General features: G+C 35.2%; 1 protein-coding gene across 2 annotated transcripts; it reads right to left on the reverse strand.

Annotated features, from left to right (window-relative positions):
• Window positions 1-3,112: 3,112 nt before the first annotated feature.
• Window positions 3,113-9,664, reverse strand: LOC112024882 (uncharacterized). 2 transcript variants are annotated; one of them, XM_065773044.1, is made up of 7 exons: window positions 9,536-9,664; window positions 8,255-8,399; window positions 8,077-8,153; window positions 7,768-7,867; window positions 7,387-7,459; window positions 4,827-4,862; window positions 3,113-3,356 (listed from the first exon to the last, which is right to left on the reverse strand). In XM_065773044.1, the coding sequence occupies exons 2-4, from the start codon at window positions 8,379-8,381 to the stop codon at window positions 7,826-7,828; spliced, it is 246 nt and encodes an 81-aa protein (XP_065629116.1). In that variant the 5' UTR covers window positions 8,382-8,399; window positions 9,536-9,664; the 3' UTR covers window positions 3,113-3,356; window positions 4,827-4,862; window positions 7,387-7,459; window positions 7,768-7,825. The 2 variants fall into 2 exon arrangements, with proteins under 2 accessions (XP_065629116.1, XP_065629117.1); XM_065773045.1 differs by lacking the exon at window positions 3,113-3,356 and having other exon boundaries at window positions 4,220-4,862.
• Between the last annotated feature and the right edge of the window lie 6,894 nt (window positions 9,665-16,558).

Consider the following 16,558-nt stretch of genomic DNA (forward strand, 5'->3'; position numbering starts at 1 on the left):
GACTACCCACTAACGCATGTCTTTCAATTGTTAGTGGGTTAGTTATTTTTTGTTAACATGTCTCACACTTATTAGATTTTAATACCACTAACATGATATCAATTGATACCAAAATCTAAAAAAATCTTTGGGTGAGGTGGCAAAAAGATCTAAACTCCTATTTTAAAGGAGTCTCTCTCCCCCCCCCCCCCCTCTTAATCTCGTGTGTGTTTAATTGTTGAATGTAAATGTGTAGTCCTAATGACATATGCAAGGAATTGAAGAGGCAGACAAACAATGTTGATGATGTCCTCAATGTTCTTGAAGAAATCGAGTTTAACTTGTTTACTAAACAATTGAACATAAATAAGTTTTTTTTTAGTCGAACTCAAATTGTTCTTAAGCAACTTAGTTTATGCACAACCCTAGACTGAGTCCCCCTCCCCCTCCCCCCACTCCCCTAGAATCTGATGATTGTGTCTAGAAGATTTATTTTCATTTTCTCATGGAATTTTCTTTCATTACATTTTTTGTTCAATAGTTGTCAAATTGATTTATAATAATTATAAAAACACCCTAAGTAAAACGCAAAGTTTATTCAACTATTTCTTACTTTTCTATTTTTCACTTTCTCATGGAACTTTCTTTCATTACATTTTTTGTTCAATAGTTGTTAGATTGATTTATAATAATAATAAAACCCTAAGTAAAATGCAAAGTTTATTCAACTATTTCTTACTTTTCTATGCTATTTTATTATCCAAAATAACAAAGATGGACAAAAGTTTCAAATTGAAACAATTTCATAAGTAAGGGGGTTTCTTTAACAAATTAAAAACTTGGAACTTTTTTTTATTCTATAAATCTGATAGCTACAAAGGGGAAGGCTTAATGGAGGACTTAAACCCTAAATATCTCCATTAGAAATACTAGGAGGTGTCAATTCAGTTACAAGATTTTTAGCAATTTGGAACCTAATTTGAAGCATAGTATCTAAACTTTGAAACTTTTTATGTAATTTTTCTTAAAAACAAATAATGAAAATTTTTATTTGAGTTTAAATTAGAGTAATACTGAATAATTTTAAGAAGTAATTACACTCTATCCACCTATGATTCAAGACAATTACAAGTTGCTTACTTGTAGTTTGAAAAATATTAATTTACACAAGTTGCCTCCATCATGCTTCCATAATCCACTCTATCTAGTGGTTAAAATAGACAAAATATTTTAGAGGATTTACAGTTAACATGTATCACATCATAAATGTGAGTTGAGAGAACACCATTCACAATGTTCTGGAGTACCTGAGAATTACTCTTGGGTGAAAGTAAGCTATGCTCACTTATTGATTGATAAATGTTACATATTCACAAGCATGTCCTTTTAAGAGGGAAAAAAATTGATATTTTATTTTGTATTTTCAAAATGTGATTTGTGTGTTTCATACGCTGTAAACAAGTCTAAGTTAAATTGAGTACTAAAAGTTTGAGATTAGATACTATAAGGATGTCGTGTAAAACCCAAGTTTTACACCCTCTAATTCCAACATGTCACATCATCATATCATATATTAAAGAATAGGCACAACTACACTCAATCAATTCTAATACCCACATCACCCTAAAAAAAAAAAAAAAATTCTAATACCCATATGAAAATTCAATCCAATTGGGAGTTTACTGAGATGTTATCTAGGTGTAGTAGGATATATTAAGTTTTAAGTAAAAAATTGATGTGGCAATCTGTTATTAAATGGTGTATAACATGAGTCGGACTCTAAAAGTTTAAGCTTGTTAATTTAGTTTTATTTCAAACACAAATCGTGCTTGATCTCATCACCAGACAAGATTATATGTTTAATCTTAATTCATTTTCTTGTAGAACAAACTCAAGTTGTTTATGAACTGTTTAATTACCTTATTCTATTTGTATATATAGTAAAACCATGAACAAAATTTCTACCCCTACACAAATCAATGAGTTTTTTTACTACAAGTACAAATTTTTGAATTTTTACTACGGATATACTGTTTATATTATTAATAAATTACAAATAATAACTTAATATTATATGAACTTATTTATAAATTTATACAATCTACTATCAAGTTATATGAGTATATTTTTATAAAAGTATACATATAAAAATATAATATTATATATGATTAAGTTGAGCTTTGTGTTTAGGAGCGTGTTCACGAACAAATTATTATGTTTGACCTTAGCTCATTTAATATTTGAAAGTTGAAACTAAACTTGGGCTTGAGCTTTACTCGTTTACTAAACAAACAAACATAAACAAATTAATTTTTTCCAAGCCGAACTCAAGTTATTCATAAACAACTTAGTTTATTAACAACCCTAGACAGCTGCATCTCTCTCTCTCTCTCTCTTTTCCCATAACTTTTTAGAGTCCACCCCCCCCCCCCCCTCTTAAATCTGATTATTGTGTCTTAAAAATTTAAAATGTAGGTTTGCTATTGAAAAGTTCAAAGAAATGGGTCCTGATTCTCACTCTATTCTTCATAAATATTAGGGCTTGAAGGGGATTTTTTGCATTACTAAATAGGTTCTCATACACAGCTAAATTTAAAAGCCTGATTCATTGTTCTTGATATCTAAGAACCGTGGACACAAGATTGGCTGCAGTATAAGACTGTCAGTCTGTCAGACTGCTGCAATATAAGCTTCTGCATTAATATTCATCATACTTTAGATTCTGCACCCTTGGATTTCTTTTTTGAAGTCGCCTACCCCAGCTGCAGCAATATAGGATTCAGCCTCAATATTCTCAACCGATTTTGCTTCCCAAACTCCATTGCCTTTTTTCTGTAGAATAAGCAATATAAGCAATTACATTTTTTTGATAATCAATATAAGCAATTACATTATAAGCAATATAAGCAAGTCTCATGATATCATGATCCTATATAGACATGGCCATGGCTGCCATATCTTTATTATCATCCTCATATTTTGTATCCTGCTTTCTTGGTTCCTAAGACTTGTCAAACCAAAATTGATAAAGAGTCATTGGGATAGAAAATTAAGTAAAGAGTTAGTCTCAAAATGCCAATAAAATGGTGAATTTTTTTTAATACATTAAAAGTGGTGGAGAGGAGATTCGAACCCTGGATGTCTTTGTTGGAAATACTTGAAGGAGCCATTTTAATCCGAAGTTCATTGGCAATATAATGGAGACAATTGGGTATAAGCGCTTTAGAATACAACCTCTGAGGAATAAATGCAGCTTCTCTTTTTCTTTTGTTTTCTGCGGTATTCTCTGCTTGCTTCTCCTGCTTCTCTTGCCACTTCTTTGATGATTTCTTCTTCAGAGACATGAAGAATCCTCCACTTGCCAGCTGTTCGTCAATCTGAAAATACCATAGAGCATTATTTTATTTTATTTTTGAAGACCTGTTGACAGTTATTTACACCTGAGGATCTGTTGTCATTCTCAATCTCTGTTTATCGCCTCCCCCTCCCCCCCCCCTCCCGCCTCTCTCTCTCTCTTTCTTATTTTCTCTTTCCTGATTAGGTTCTAATGATGAAGAAGAAACTTGAAATGGATCCAAGACTTGCACAAGAAAACTGGAATAGGTTTCTTCCAAAATTCAAGAAGTACTTCATCTACTAAATTTTTTGTTGTAGATGTTATATATATAATCAATTTCTTCCAGTTTCTTCTATCCTTATTATTTCCTCTGTTTTAAATTTCTCTAATAAATTTTACTCAGGAAAAATGTCAAACAAAAGAAGGTTAGGACTAAAGAGAAGAAAACATATACACTTTTCCCTCCACAACAACCTAGCAAGGTGAGTTTTGATCCTCACGTGATTCCCTTCTATGGTATTTAGATAGAACATTGTATGCCAATTTATATTAATATTTTTCATCATTACTTATAACACCAATTACAGTAGAAACATTGAGCCAGTCTGTTCACCTTGATATGGTATACAGGATGCATTTTATTTAGTATGCAGTCTTCCACAATCCTTCTTATTTGCTTTAAACCTTTAAATGAGCCCATAGTAGATACTGTATTGCCCTCTAAATTTACAATAAAAAAGAGGAAGCATTCATTTCATGATTCTGCACTCTGAAGTTCGCACTGAGGGGTGGGGAAACAAATAATGGTATTGGTTGCAACTGCATAACAAAGAACAGTAACAAAAGTAACAATTACCTGAACGAGAATATAGCTGAACACTGTTTTTCCATTCTATTGCTCTCTCTCTCTGTCTCCTTTTTTTTTTTTTTTTTTTTTAATGTGTTGGGGGTTGGGGGGATAATAATCAACTGTACTGACCGTACACGCCTTTAAAGTGGAAGAATTGGGACCCACAAGATATTGTCTTCACTTAACAAATCGCTCCTGCACACTTCTTCAAAAATTAGACCAAGACCCAAGAATTGATTTAAATTTTACGATACTTCTAGCAATTCAGGTTATTTGTGAATGTTCAGCATTACAGAGACAGCTTTCACAAAGAAGAGCAAACTCTACATGAAAAGCTTATTTTGTGAAAAAAACAGGTTTAAGGATGAAAAACTATCGGCCAGTAACCACCAAAATTTATTATTTTTCAGAGCTTCAGAATGTACCTCCCCAGGGATATCATCCCCAATTTGATATAACGATATTTTTAATTTTTGTATCCAAAAAAGCTTGAATATCAATAGGTAAGTCATAATGTGGTACAGAAACAACAAATTGAAGGATTCTAAGGTGCTTAATAGAGATTGAGAATGACAACAGATCCTCAGGTGTAAGTAACTGTCAACAGGTCTTCAAGGGAAAACACCAACTACAGTAGAAACATTGAGCCAGTCTATTCACCTTGATATGGTATTGTCTTCAATTAACAAACCGCTCCTGCAAACCACTTCAAAAATTAGACCAAGGCCCAAGAATTGATTTAAATTTTATGATACTTTTAGCATTTTGGGTTATTTGTGAATGTTCAGCATTACAGAGACAGCTTTCACAAAGAAGGGCAAATTCTACATGACAAGCTTATTTTGTGAAAACCAGGTTTAAGGTTGAAAAACTACCTGCTAGTAACCACCAAAATTGATTATTTTTCAGAGCTTAAAAATGTACCTCCCTAGGGATGTCATCCCCAATCTGATAAATTGATATTTTTAATTTTTGTATCAAAAAAATCTTAAATATCAATAGGTAAGTCTAAAAGTGGTATAGATAAAACAAATTAGAGGATTCTAAGGTGGTTATTAGATAGTATTGATGCATGTGTTTTAGGAGCTGAAGTTGCACTATGAGGCTACACACAGGAATGCTCAAAACTATATTTGCGGAGGTTTCAAACAATGTTTTAAACGTTCTCCCATATTTTAAGATGATTTTATGAACTAAAAAACAAAAATCAATTGTTACAATAAGTGGGGGAGGGAGAATTTGAATCCTAGTTCTCCTTATTAAGGAGACCAAGCAATGCTACTAAGTTACAAGGCTCTTGGCAAAATGATGTTTTGAACTAAACCATCTTTAGTGAACAAACGAGCTTTTAACTAAGTTTTCTATAAAATTTTGCTATTGTTCAAAATTGTTTTAAGCTTAGGTGATTTTAAATTCTTATTGCATGTTCTAAAACAGTACTTAAAGGGGTCAAGCATCAAATATTTATGCTTAATTTATATCGAATTGTGTTCTTTTTAATATACGAACATGTTTCAGATCAATTCTTTAGATATAGAAAATTATTTATATCTCATGCAAAGATTGTTTGATTAATGGAATATGATGTATAAGACTACATAATGTGCTACATCTCTTGCCCCTTTCAGACTCAAGTCTCCCTAAATTGGCTAAATGATCCACAATCATGCCCTGGGATCACAGGGAGGAATGTGCCTGGTTTGGCATCAAAGAGTGCTTTATAGCAGACTTGCAAGAATCTTGTGTGAAATGGCTGAATCTTGTGGGTTTGGAGGTGAAGAAAGAAAGTAATCCAAACCCATTTTGGTGCTATAAATTTACCAAATATGGATCAATTTGTCATGGCCAATGAGCTCTAGTTCAATTGGAATCTCTTCTCCCTCTAAGTTTATGGAGGGTGAGGTAATGGGCTCAAGACCCATTGTGTGTGTGTAACTTAACACTTAAAAAAAAAAAGAAAAAAAAAAAATAGCTTCTCTATCACATGGAATATTTGGCTAATGGATTTAAGATAACAAATCTGGCTTTACATGGAAATCTTGCCAGGCTCAAAAATGCCTTCATCCAAGTCATAGCAAGTTCCGTAAAACAAATAAATATTTAGCTTCTTTTCTAATACTCTAATAACTAAGAGATTGCATTCAGAAGATATCCAAAGCATATAGGCAAAATGAAAATGGACAGTGGACACCAAAATAACATGCATAGCAATGGCTCCATCCTCCCAAATATACTAATAACTCTAAAAAAAAAAAACATTCAAGAAGGATTTGTTATGCACATTCTTTATTAATAATTTCTAACATAGTCAGCATGTAGCACAAAACACATAAGCTTCAGGTTATATATAATATACCTTGTTGTCAATGTTGCACCTCTAAATTGCTTCTCATCAAAACTGTCCACATAATAAATATGTAAACATTAAAGATAGAAGTGTTCCAAATTTATTGTCAATCAGTGGAGCCCCCCCTTTTTTTTTGCGAATTTGGATGCTGGATTGCAGTGCATTTATTGGCAGAAACAGAACATCTATAATTAATAGGAAAAATTGTTTGATTAATACATTTTACTTTGTTATCTGTAGTCTAAGAATCCTTAACCTATTGATAACATAATTTCACAAACACTGGAAAAACAGGTGAGTCCTCATTAAGATTGACAGGGCACCAATCATAGATTATCCTCTGTGTGTGTGTGTATGGTCTGTAAGATATTACACATAACTTGCAATTGGTCTGATTTCTACATGTTGGCTAATATATGTAGTGTGTTGTTTACACTATACCAAAGGTATATTTGATATCACTCTCCAGAAATTTTGGTTTCACAAAATATGAGAACGTTATATTCTTAGGAATCTGACAGGAATGTTACATGGAAAACTAGATGCGGGAATCTCACATTACCAAGCACCTAATTCCAGGAATCTATGTTTTCGAGAATGCTGATTTTCAAAGGAATAATAGTATCCTATGAACCCAATGACACCTAAAAATAATATTCAAACAAAAAATAAAATAAAACTAATTAAACAAAAAAACCCACAAAGTTTAAACAAAAATATAATTGAGATATTAACAAGATCTTAACATGATAGAATATGCAAGACTCTGCACCCAATACCTATTTAGTTACTAAGAAATTAGATATCTCCTTAGTTATTAAGAAATATGAGTCAACAGATAACAATAATTTGAAGCAATTTAAGAAATCATACCCTATTGTGGGCCAAGTTGCCCAGTCTTGATGATGTCACATTGCATTTCATTGTCCAGTATTTTTATTCCCTACTATCAAATGTTGTATAAAAGAGCAAAAAATTACCAACAGATAAAAACTAGCCAAAATAAAATATTTGTGTCACAACTCACAATAGAGTTTCTACTAATATGGTATCGAAAGAAAGAGTCAAGCAAAATTACTTTACATATTGCACTCTCAAGACTTGTCATCAAAGAAGTAATAATAATGTAAGGGGGAGGGGCAAGGGGTGAGGGAGACATCATCTCTCTAACAATATCACACCTTTGAAAGGCTACAGAAATTTCATACAGTATAGACATGAAAACAAGAGCAAAAAAAAGGTCAAAAGTTGTACCTGATGAACAGGAAAACTTCTTGACAAAAGCTTAATAAGATCCCTAGCCTTAATGAGACTATATGGGTCCCTGGTCTTTCTGGTTGTTGAAACTGTCATCCTGACCAACATGAATCATACAACATATTAGAAAAACATATATACATTAGTAATGATAACAATAATTCACATTTGGCTCATATCTAGCAACTGGTAATCAAATTAATTTTCACTAAACATACAAATACATAGAAAATTCCCTTAAAAAGCAGTAATTCATTTGTCAAAAATAATTAATTAAAAAAGAAGAAGAAACATACAGAAACTTACTAGATTAAGTTTACATGAAATGCCATACTCTTTCAAAGAAGATTTCACAGTTGGCCAGACCTCTTGCAAGTACTTCTCTGCACAAAGCAATTGAGAAACCAGAAACCTAAAATCAACCAAATACCCCAGAAAAAGAAAAATAAAACAAAAATGAACCAATTGCTAATTTAGATTTGACCTCTATATTGAGGGAAGAGAGTGGAGAAAGAGCTGACTTCAAGCATTCCAGTTTCATTCCAAGACAGGTCGAACTTTGGCTGCTGTGAAATGTAGCCATTGTTCTCATGCTCCATCGCCCAATTCATCTTTTCTTATCTAGACAACTATAATTTTGCATTCATAATGAAATTATATATAAAATTAACTGCAAGTTCCATCCACTAATTCTCTTGACAAAACCAATCAAGCCACTAGAAGAAAAAAAAAATAATAATATTAGGAAGTGCTTCCAAATAAACATAAGCCTACATTGCCCAAAAAAAAGAGCACATTTTATATTTACCCTTTCAGCTGGGATTCAATAGTTACTGCAGAAACCATAGGAAGCTTACATAAGAAATTACATTGAGTAGCATCTAGCTAAAACAATGCAAACAAACCCCTCCAATACATAATCAGATCCAATAAAACTAAAACCAAGGAACATATAGCTTAGATTAGGTCCATTGGAGCTGCATTGTAAATTTTGCTTGGCTTCCAATAGTATGTTCACATGCTATAAAGGACACTATTCTTATCATACCTACATGTAATGGAAAGTTTCTCTTTTTTTTCCCCTTGGAGATGAATCAATGATCATATAAAATTAAAGAAGAAGAGAAAGTATGCTACAGATATCTGTAGCCTTGCCTCAACCATTGAAACACAAAAAAGTATGATCTGAAACAATGATGCTAATTAAAGCCACACATGATTGGAATTAACACGGCTATATATACAAAGCATAAACATCCCATCTCACATGACCCTGGTTGAGATACTTGAGTACAATATCAAACAACTTAATTTTCTTCATTTGCCAAACAGAGAGCTTAGACATCTCTAAACTAAAAATCAGTTTTTTGGGTCTTGCATTGTAATTCAACCAAAAAGTTGGTAGCAAATGTCATTTTATTAAAATCTTAAAACCCCTTATTATTTCATTGCTAGTAGAAAGTTTAATACTTTTTTTTTTTCCAAAAAAAATTTAACTACTGTTTCATAAAGCATCAAGTTTGTGTATAACTCCTACCTATATGTGATACAAGTAGTGTCTCTTGTTTGATAAAAATTCAGACTTTATTAAAAATAAGTAAGAATTATTATAATGGTGAGTGAGACTTTTAAGTAAGAATTATGTAAAACGAATGAAACTGCAGTAAGCAAGAAAAAGCTGTCCAATAAGTTCATTAATTTGCACTCTGCCAAAAATATATTAATGAAAAAAGACAGAAATAAATAAAACCGCCAGAAGGGTTACCAGAAAGTTGTGGAGAAGATTGGTGAATGAGGCTTTGCTTTCGGTTTAAGCTGTGGGTGCGAGTCGGTTCCGGGAAGTACTATCAAGTGACCGAAAATAAATAGGTTAGGGTGGAGCCAACTAGTACGAGCAGTCAAACGGTTAGTAGAGGTTTTGCCCATATATAAAACTCTCTTTTTTTTTTTCTTTTTTTTGGGTTGTATAAATGTATAAAACATTTTAGAACTTCTTAGACCCATTTTAAATACGGGTAATTTTCAATCCCAATCAATTTAGATACATTTTTTTTTATTAAAAGTGATATTTTGTGGTTCTCATTAACGAGAATAATATTAAAACTAAGTATATATGAAAGTAATGTTACTTCAATCACAATTTGTTACGGTAACAATTGTGAACATTTTATATACATATGTTATTCTTTCAATCCTTTGAGGCTTAGCTCCATCTCGATTAACATGCCCCCACTATCGGGACTCCATGAGTGATTGGCATTGTGGTTTTGGACAAGGGTACTTACCTCATCTTTGGTTTAACCAACAATTTAATATTGGATAATATTAGGGATACAAGTGTGCTGATTTTTCTTTTTTCTTTTTTAAACCCAATTCAACTCTCCAAGGTTGAGAAATCCCTAAACCAACCTATGACAATTTTAAAACTAACTCAACCTATCCATTAGGAAATAAGATGGGCCATTTAGCTAGGGCTACTAAAACATTTTGAGCTTTCATTCAACTATTTAAGAAAATTCAATGAACCCATTTAAAAATGGGTAAATAGATTTTCAAAACTCATAGTGTAGTGTATTTAAAAAAAAAAAAAAAACAATAGATCAAATTTAATACTTCAAAAGTTTAAGTTGTTATAGCAAAAGTTTAGTTATCTTGTGACATACCTTTAGCAAAACTACTAGTTAAATTTATATGCATTGATTATTTAGAGAACAATAAATTTATTACACAATTTTTCACAACGGCTTATGCAAACTATTGTGATTGGTGTATAAAAAATGGCATTAGTGATGGTCTGGCGGGCACAAGTAAAAACGATGTTGCTCTAATAACAATTTATCACTTTATCAAATTATAGAGACGATGTTGCTCTAGCATTGTTCTTTGTGGCTCAATCCATGAGGAGGGAAAGCCCAAGCAATGAAGCCCTGCTCTTGTTACTGACAAGACAAAGATATTGAAGGATCGACAATTGGAGATTTCTAACTAGTTTCTTCGGCAGTTTTTTAAGCAAATATGAGTATTTTTGAAATGAAGAGTCATACAATGGTTGTTTTCATGAGAGAGAGCAGTTTTATGGTGATGTTGTCCAATCTTTGTGCAGGATCTAAGTCTACAATCATGGTTGAAAGGGACTGTGCTCCTTTTTCTTCCTTTTTTTTTCCTCTTTACAAAGCACAAAAACTTATCTCTCCACATGGGGATTTGGTTGAAGATATAAAATGGGTCACCATTGCTTTAAGAGATGTTTATTTTAGCTTTGTAAATCCTTTATGTAATCATGTTGTTCACATTCTGGAAAAAGAAGCTTTATGGCCTGTTTGGATACCGCTTATAGCTGAAAACTGAAAACACTTTAGCAAAATAATTTTTAAATGTGTGAATAGTACCATGAGACCCAGTTTTGAAGTTGTTTTTGCTTTAAAAAGTACTTGCGAGTCCCGTGAATAGTGCACAGGACCCACCATTTTTCAGCAAAACATTGAAATGCACAGGTGCGTTTGGATGCCGTTTATTTTGCTGAAAACTGAAAACATTGTAATAAAATAATTTTTAAATGTGTGAATAGTGTCGTGAGACCTATTTTTAATGAAAATTTTGTTAAAAAAGAGATTTATGGGTCCCGTGAATAGTGCATAAGACCCACTGAACAGTGCCCAGAGCCAAAGAAACGCGCTTCAAAAAAAAAAAAAAAAAACTTAAATGAAACGTCGATACGGCGTAGACGTTTGTCTCCCTGGATTATCGCGTTGCCGACCGGTTGGAAGTCTTTTTGCTTCGCTTTGTACCCTAGGATGAGGGAGCCGATCGGAGTTGTCCATCCTCGCTTACAAAGATCTCGGACCGTAACAAATAGTTGAGCGCGGCGAAGTTGGTGAGGCTGAGCCGAGGAGAGATGTTTCTCTTATCTGTTACAAGTCACAGCAGAGCTTTGTTAGAAACTAGAAAGCAGCAACACAAGAAGAATAAAAAACGGTTAAAAGACGAAGATCCCAAGCCTATGGTTAGTGTGCCTAAGCCTAACGTGTCCCACCTGGCTCTCCTGCTTTGGTCGGACAGTGAGGGCCGTCATACCACCACGCACCTGAGATGATCACGTAGTCATCCTTCATCCCTTTATTGGATTTGGGAAGGCAGGTGATGAGCCTAACAACGTCGGACCGGGATTTTAAATAATATCCCACTCCTTGCTGGCTGTGGAACTCATAAAGGTGCACCACGTCGAGCTAAGTGAGCCCCAATCCTAGGTGGCGGTTAAGGTCCTCAACTGCTCCTAGGATCCTAAACATGTTAGGCGCGCATGTCAAGGGGTAATCCTATGGTTTCGAAGGTAGTTAGTGGTGATAGGGCCCATAGGGATCGTCATTCCACCCTCTAGGAAGGCGATGACAGGAATCATGACTTCCCCCGTTTTCCATCGGTTAATATTTTCTCCGGAGGCAATACCTCACACCCACGTTTGAGTATGTGGTATGTGGCCCTAAACTTTTCCAACTGGGCAGGGCTATCTACCAAGTACTCGAGTTTTCCATCACTACTCAACGGAAAAATGGAGGTGCGACGTAGCAGTGAAGAAATGGTCGCTCAAAGGGAAAATGGTCAGCTGAAGAGAAAACTGAAGAACTGGGATGATGAGAACTTATAGGAACTGGACTAGAGACAAGTCTCTGAACTCGCAGGAGGATTCTTGAGAACTCTGGGAGGGATTGAAATCGGGATTGGAAGAGCCTGGAGCGTTTGTGTGCTTGTTCTTATGGAATGATCTGAGAGTTGCAAAGAAAGGAGAAATGTCTACCTCTGGGATTTTATACGAGGTCAAACGAAAAGCAGAAGTTATTTTGCCAAAATCTCGAGGAAGAACCCCGTCCTTGGATCAATAGCCCACCATTGGATGCAAAGGACAAGGCGCCCCCGGCGTAATTAATGTAGCGCTTCGGGAATCCGGAAAACAACGGCAGCAATGATGGAGCGCGCGCATCTATGCCTACACGCGTGCTAGGCCGAACTTTTGTCTGTTTCCAAGCTTTTACCCGTGACAAGTCAAAATCCATTTTTTCTCTTCGGACGCGAGGGAAAATTAAGATTTTGAGGGCTATTGTAGGGGAAAAAGCCCAAAGCTACTTAATGGGCCCGGGACACCCTGTTAAGGGCTATTATATTTCCGAGGAGTAATAGGTGGTTGGGGCGGCCCATCTGAAGCAAGAAGCCCAGAAGTAGAGGGGAGTGTCGTCCGAAGAGGTCACCACTAGTCCGAAGGCGTCTTGCTCCTCGGCTACGAAGAGCCTTGATCAAACGAACGTGTGGAAGGTCTGAATAATCTTCCTAACGATCCCAACGGTAATGATAGGTCCTGGTGGATCCGGAGATGATCNAACGCGCTTCAAAAAAAAAAAAAAAAAATGCAGATGAAGGACGCTTATAAGCTGAATCCAAACGGGTATTTAATAAAATGTAACTCTCATATTTAGGTTAAAAATTGTCCTGGCTAGCTTCCTTTTGCCCTCTACACAAATGGATATGATTTAATTTGGTATTAAAAAAGCTAATCAGAGATACGGAAACGGTTTTGTTACCTTTCCCCAGTCCAAAACTCCACTATTTTCCGTGATGCATAGTGGTAAAGAGCTGTCGCGGGGACAGCTAAGTGCAACATAGATCCATGCCCTTTAAAGATGCTCATCATTATCCCTTCTAATAAGTACCTTTTTTTTTCATAGATCTTGATAAATATGGCATCCACTCTAAGATATGACTCTTTGTCTCGTCTTTTTTTTTTACAACAATAAACTTTATCAGTTAAAATAATTGAAACTTACTCATCTAAATACATTTAGATGTAACCTTTTGCCAAATATTTATTTACATATTTGTTGAAACTTGGTTAAAATATGGTAATTTTATTTAGAAAAAGTGAGATATAAAAAAAAAAAAAAAATTGCACATAAGAACTCAACATATTTGATAGTGTCAAAAGCCATGTAGCTTAATTGGTTGGCATTTTTTGGTGTTTTCAAAAGAGACATCTTGAATTCAAATCTCTCGATCCTGTTATAACTATTAAATTTTTTTTTTTTTAAAAAAAAAAGAACTAAAAAATATCTAAAGGAAAAGCTGCTACCACCGCATTTAATGCACTGCAACAGCTTTTCTGGCCGCATTTATGTGGAGAAGACCCCTGAACAGTGTAACCTCGGCTACCGCCACTCACAAAGAACTAAAGTAGACACATGACGTGATATGCACTTGAGTAGATATGCAGATAAAGAACAAGTGGACGATGGAGATGATAGGAGAGGATGCTATATAAAGAAGAATGGTCCCTAGGGGACCGGGAAAAAGAGAGAAAAAGAGAGAGAAAAGCTCTACTGTAGCTCTGAATGTTGTAACTACTGTTCACTTAATGAAACATCTCTTCGGACATTCATGCATGGAGTTGTTCAAGCATTAGTTCATGTTATCATCACTGCAAGTAACCTAGCCAACCATTGTGTATTTCACAACCAGCCTAGCTCTTTCGCCCACTCTCTACAAATTTATTGTCCTGGGTTCGCTGGGCCTCCAACCCATATCTTTTGGGCTTAGGCTACCAAAACTAACCCTACAATACCCTATCCATATGGCATTACATTTGAAAGGCAAAGCCTTTTGTACAGCCTGAACCCCAAATTGCACAGCCTTTTGTATTTTGATTTGTATACCTCGTTATTGCTTTATAGGCTTGTAGCACAGCCTGAACCAAATTCACCAGGTAATTGCAAAGCTGAGGAATCTAGTAGTCTTTTCCTCAATCATCTCAGTTTTAGTACTTTTAACTTACATTTTCCCCCCATCAATCATGAAAGAAAAGGGATAAAACAAAGTTTGAGATATGGTGCAATACCATTTAAGGATTGAGGGGAATTTTAATTTTAAATTGAATCCTTAGATTGGAAAAGGACATGCCATAAAGTTCAGTGAGTTCATAATTTCTATCTCATTACTCTTAGCTGGTTATGAATTAAGATGCTAAACGACTTTTAGCCAATTTTGAGAAAGAGGAAGTTTGCCTTGAATGCTGTTGCTAATTTCATATTACCATAAAGAGACCCTCATTTATTGTTTTATATGGTATTATTACCATCTATAGAGACTTTCTAATTTCTATAGATGAGGGTTTCTCTTTCTTCATAAAAAAAAAATAAAAAAAAAAGACCCTCATTTATAGAAATTAGAAAGTCTCTTTGAAGATAATTTTTTGAAAAAGTAACATAAAAAAATCGTAATTAATGACCAATTGACAAATTTCAAAGCACAGCTAGCCAGATTCCAGAAGATCCATAATAGTTCGAAGCTATTGGCACATATTGTAACTGCCATGCATAGATCTGCCACTCATTTGTCCATAAATTGAGCTCAGATCTTGAACACATCTCAGTCCATCCCACCTTTAACATGGCCATTAGTCTTGCATGCAAAACCTCTGCTAGTTCATTTAAGTAGCATTGTATAGACTTTCCCACTTAGGCTGCAATGAGATTCTCACAGCCATGTCTAAGTTTGTTACTAGTTTTAGCCAGTGTCTTAGTCGATAATTGTGTTGCAGCTGAACTTCCCAACAATGGCCATAGACTCAACCCGGCGTGTTTTTGGTTATACCCTCCACCGGATTATGACTATCCTAGCCCGACTCCGACGCCACCATCAGAATCCCCAAATCCGCCAACACATGGACAGCCTCCTTCACCAAAGCCTCCAATTAGTCCACCCCCAACTCCAACCTTTCCACCAAAACCTCCTTGTTCTCCCCAAAAAAGCCACCTCCAACTCCAACTTCTCCACCTAAACCCCCTTGTTCTCCCCCCAAAAAGCCACCTCCAACTCCAACTTCTCCGCCAAAACCCCCTTGTTCTCCCCCTATAAAGCCACCTCCAACCCCAACTTATCAGCCACCACCAGTACCCACAGCTCCGCCAAAACCTCCTTGTTCTCCACCAAAAAAGCCACCTCCAACCCCAACTTATCAGCCACCACCAGTACCCATAACTCCCCCAATTATTAGTCATCCCCCACCAACTCACAAACCTCCGGCATGTCCACCAACCCACAAGCCACCTCCAACCTCCCCACCACCAAAGGCACATCAACCCCCTCCACAAATATTGCCACCAGTTCACAAACCTCCTCCAAGTCCAACTTATCAACCGCCAACACCATCTCCTCCAATATCTAGTCCTCCACTCTCCCCTCCACCAACGCCTAAACCTCATCCATGTCCACCTACCCCCAAACCTCCTATTAAACCTCCAAAAACACCACCTACAGAACAGCCTCCATCATCTCCTCCATGGCTCCACCAGTTTATACACCCCCAGTAAGCCCTCCTCCAACATACGGATACCCTCCACCATCATACCAGACATAATCAACTATAGTCCATTTAAAGTTCAAGTAAGTTTATTACAAAAGATGTCTATGTAAGACTACAAAGTTTCTTTCTCTATCTCTGTAATGCATCTCATTGGAGCCAAGCTTGTAGTAATACTTACTTTGAAAAAATAAAATGTATGGAGGGCATTAATATAGAAGACGTATTATTTTATTAAGTCAATAATGATTCTATTATGTTATTTCCATCAAGTACTCCTGGGTACTTAATCATCATAAACTCATATAAGCAGATCATGCTCTACGGCACATTTCAGACTTTCCATATCCCTATTGCCAAAGCAACCATCACAAAGTGCATATCACTTAATATTTAACTTAATTATCCTTTGTCATCAACAGGCCATGCATTAAATAATTAAAA

The sequence above is a fragment of the Quercus suber genome, unplaced genomic scaffold (genome assembly GCF_002906115.3).
Source record: "Quercus suber isolate HL8 unplaced genomic scaffold, Cork oak 2.0 scaffold_68, whole genome shotgun sequence".
Classification (NCBI taxonomy): Eukaryota; Viridiplantae; Streptophyta; class Magnoliopsida; order Fagales; family Fagaceae; genus Quercus; species Quercus suber.

Bases quoted from the DNA above. Each gene is read 5' to 3' on its own strand.
- LOC112024882 (XM_065773044.1), bottom strand. From the start codon at position 8,381: ATGAATTGGGCGATGGAGCATGAGAACAATGGCTACATTTCACAGCAG. The intron at 8,154-8,254 runs GTCAAATCTAAA...TGCTTTGTGCAG, and splicing joins TCTCTTCCCTCAATATAGAG to AGAAGTACTTGCAAGAGGTC. The intron at 7,868-8,076 runs GTAAGTTTCTGT...CATGTTGGTCAG, and splicing joins TTTCATGTAAACTTAATCTA to GATGACAGTTTCAACAACCA.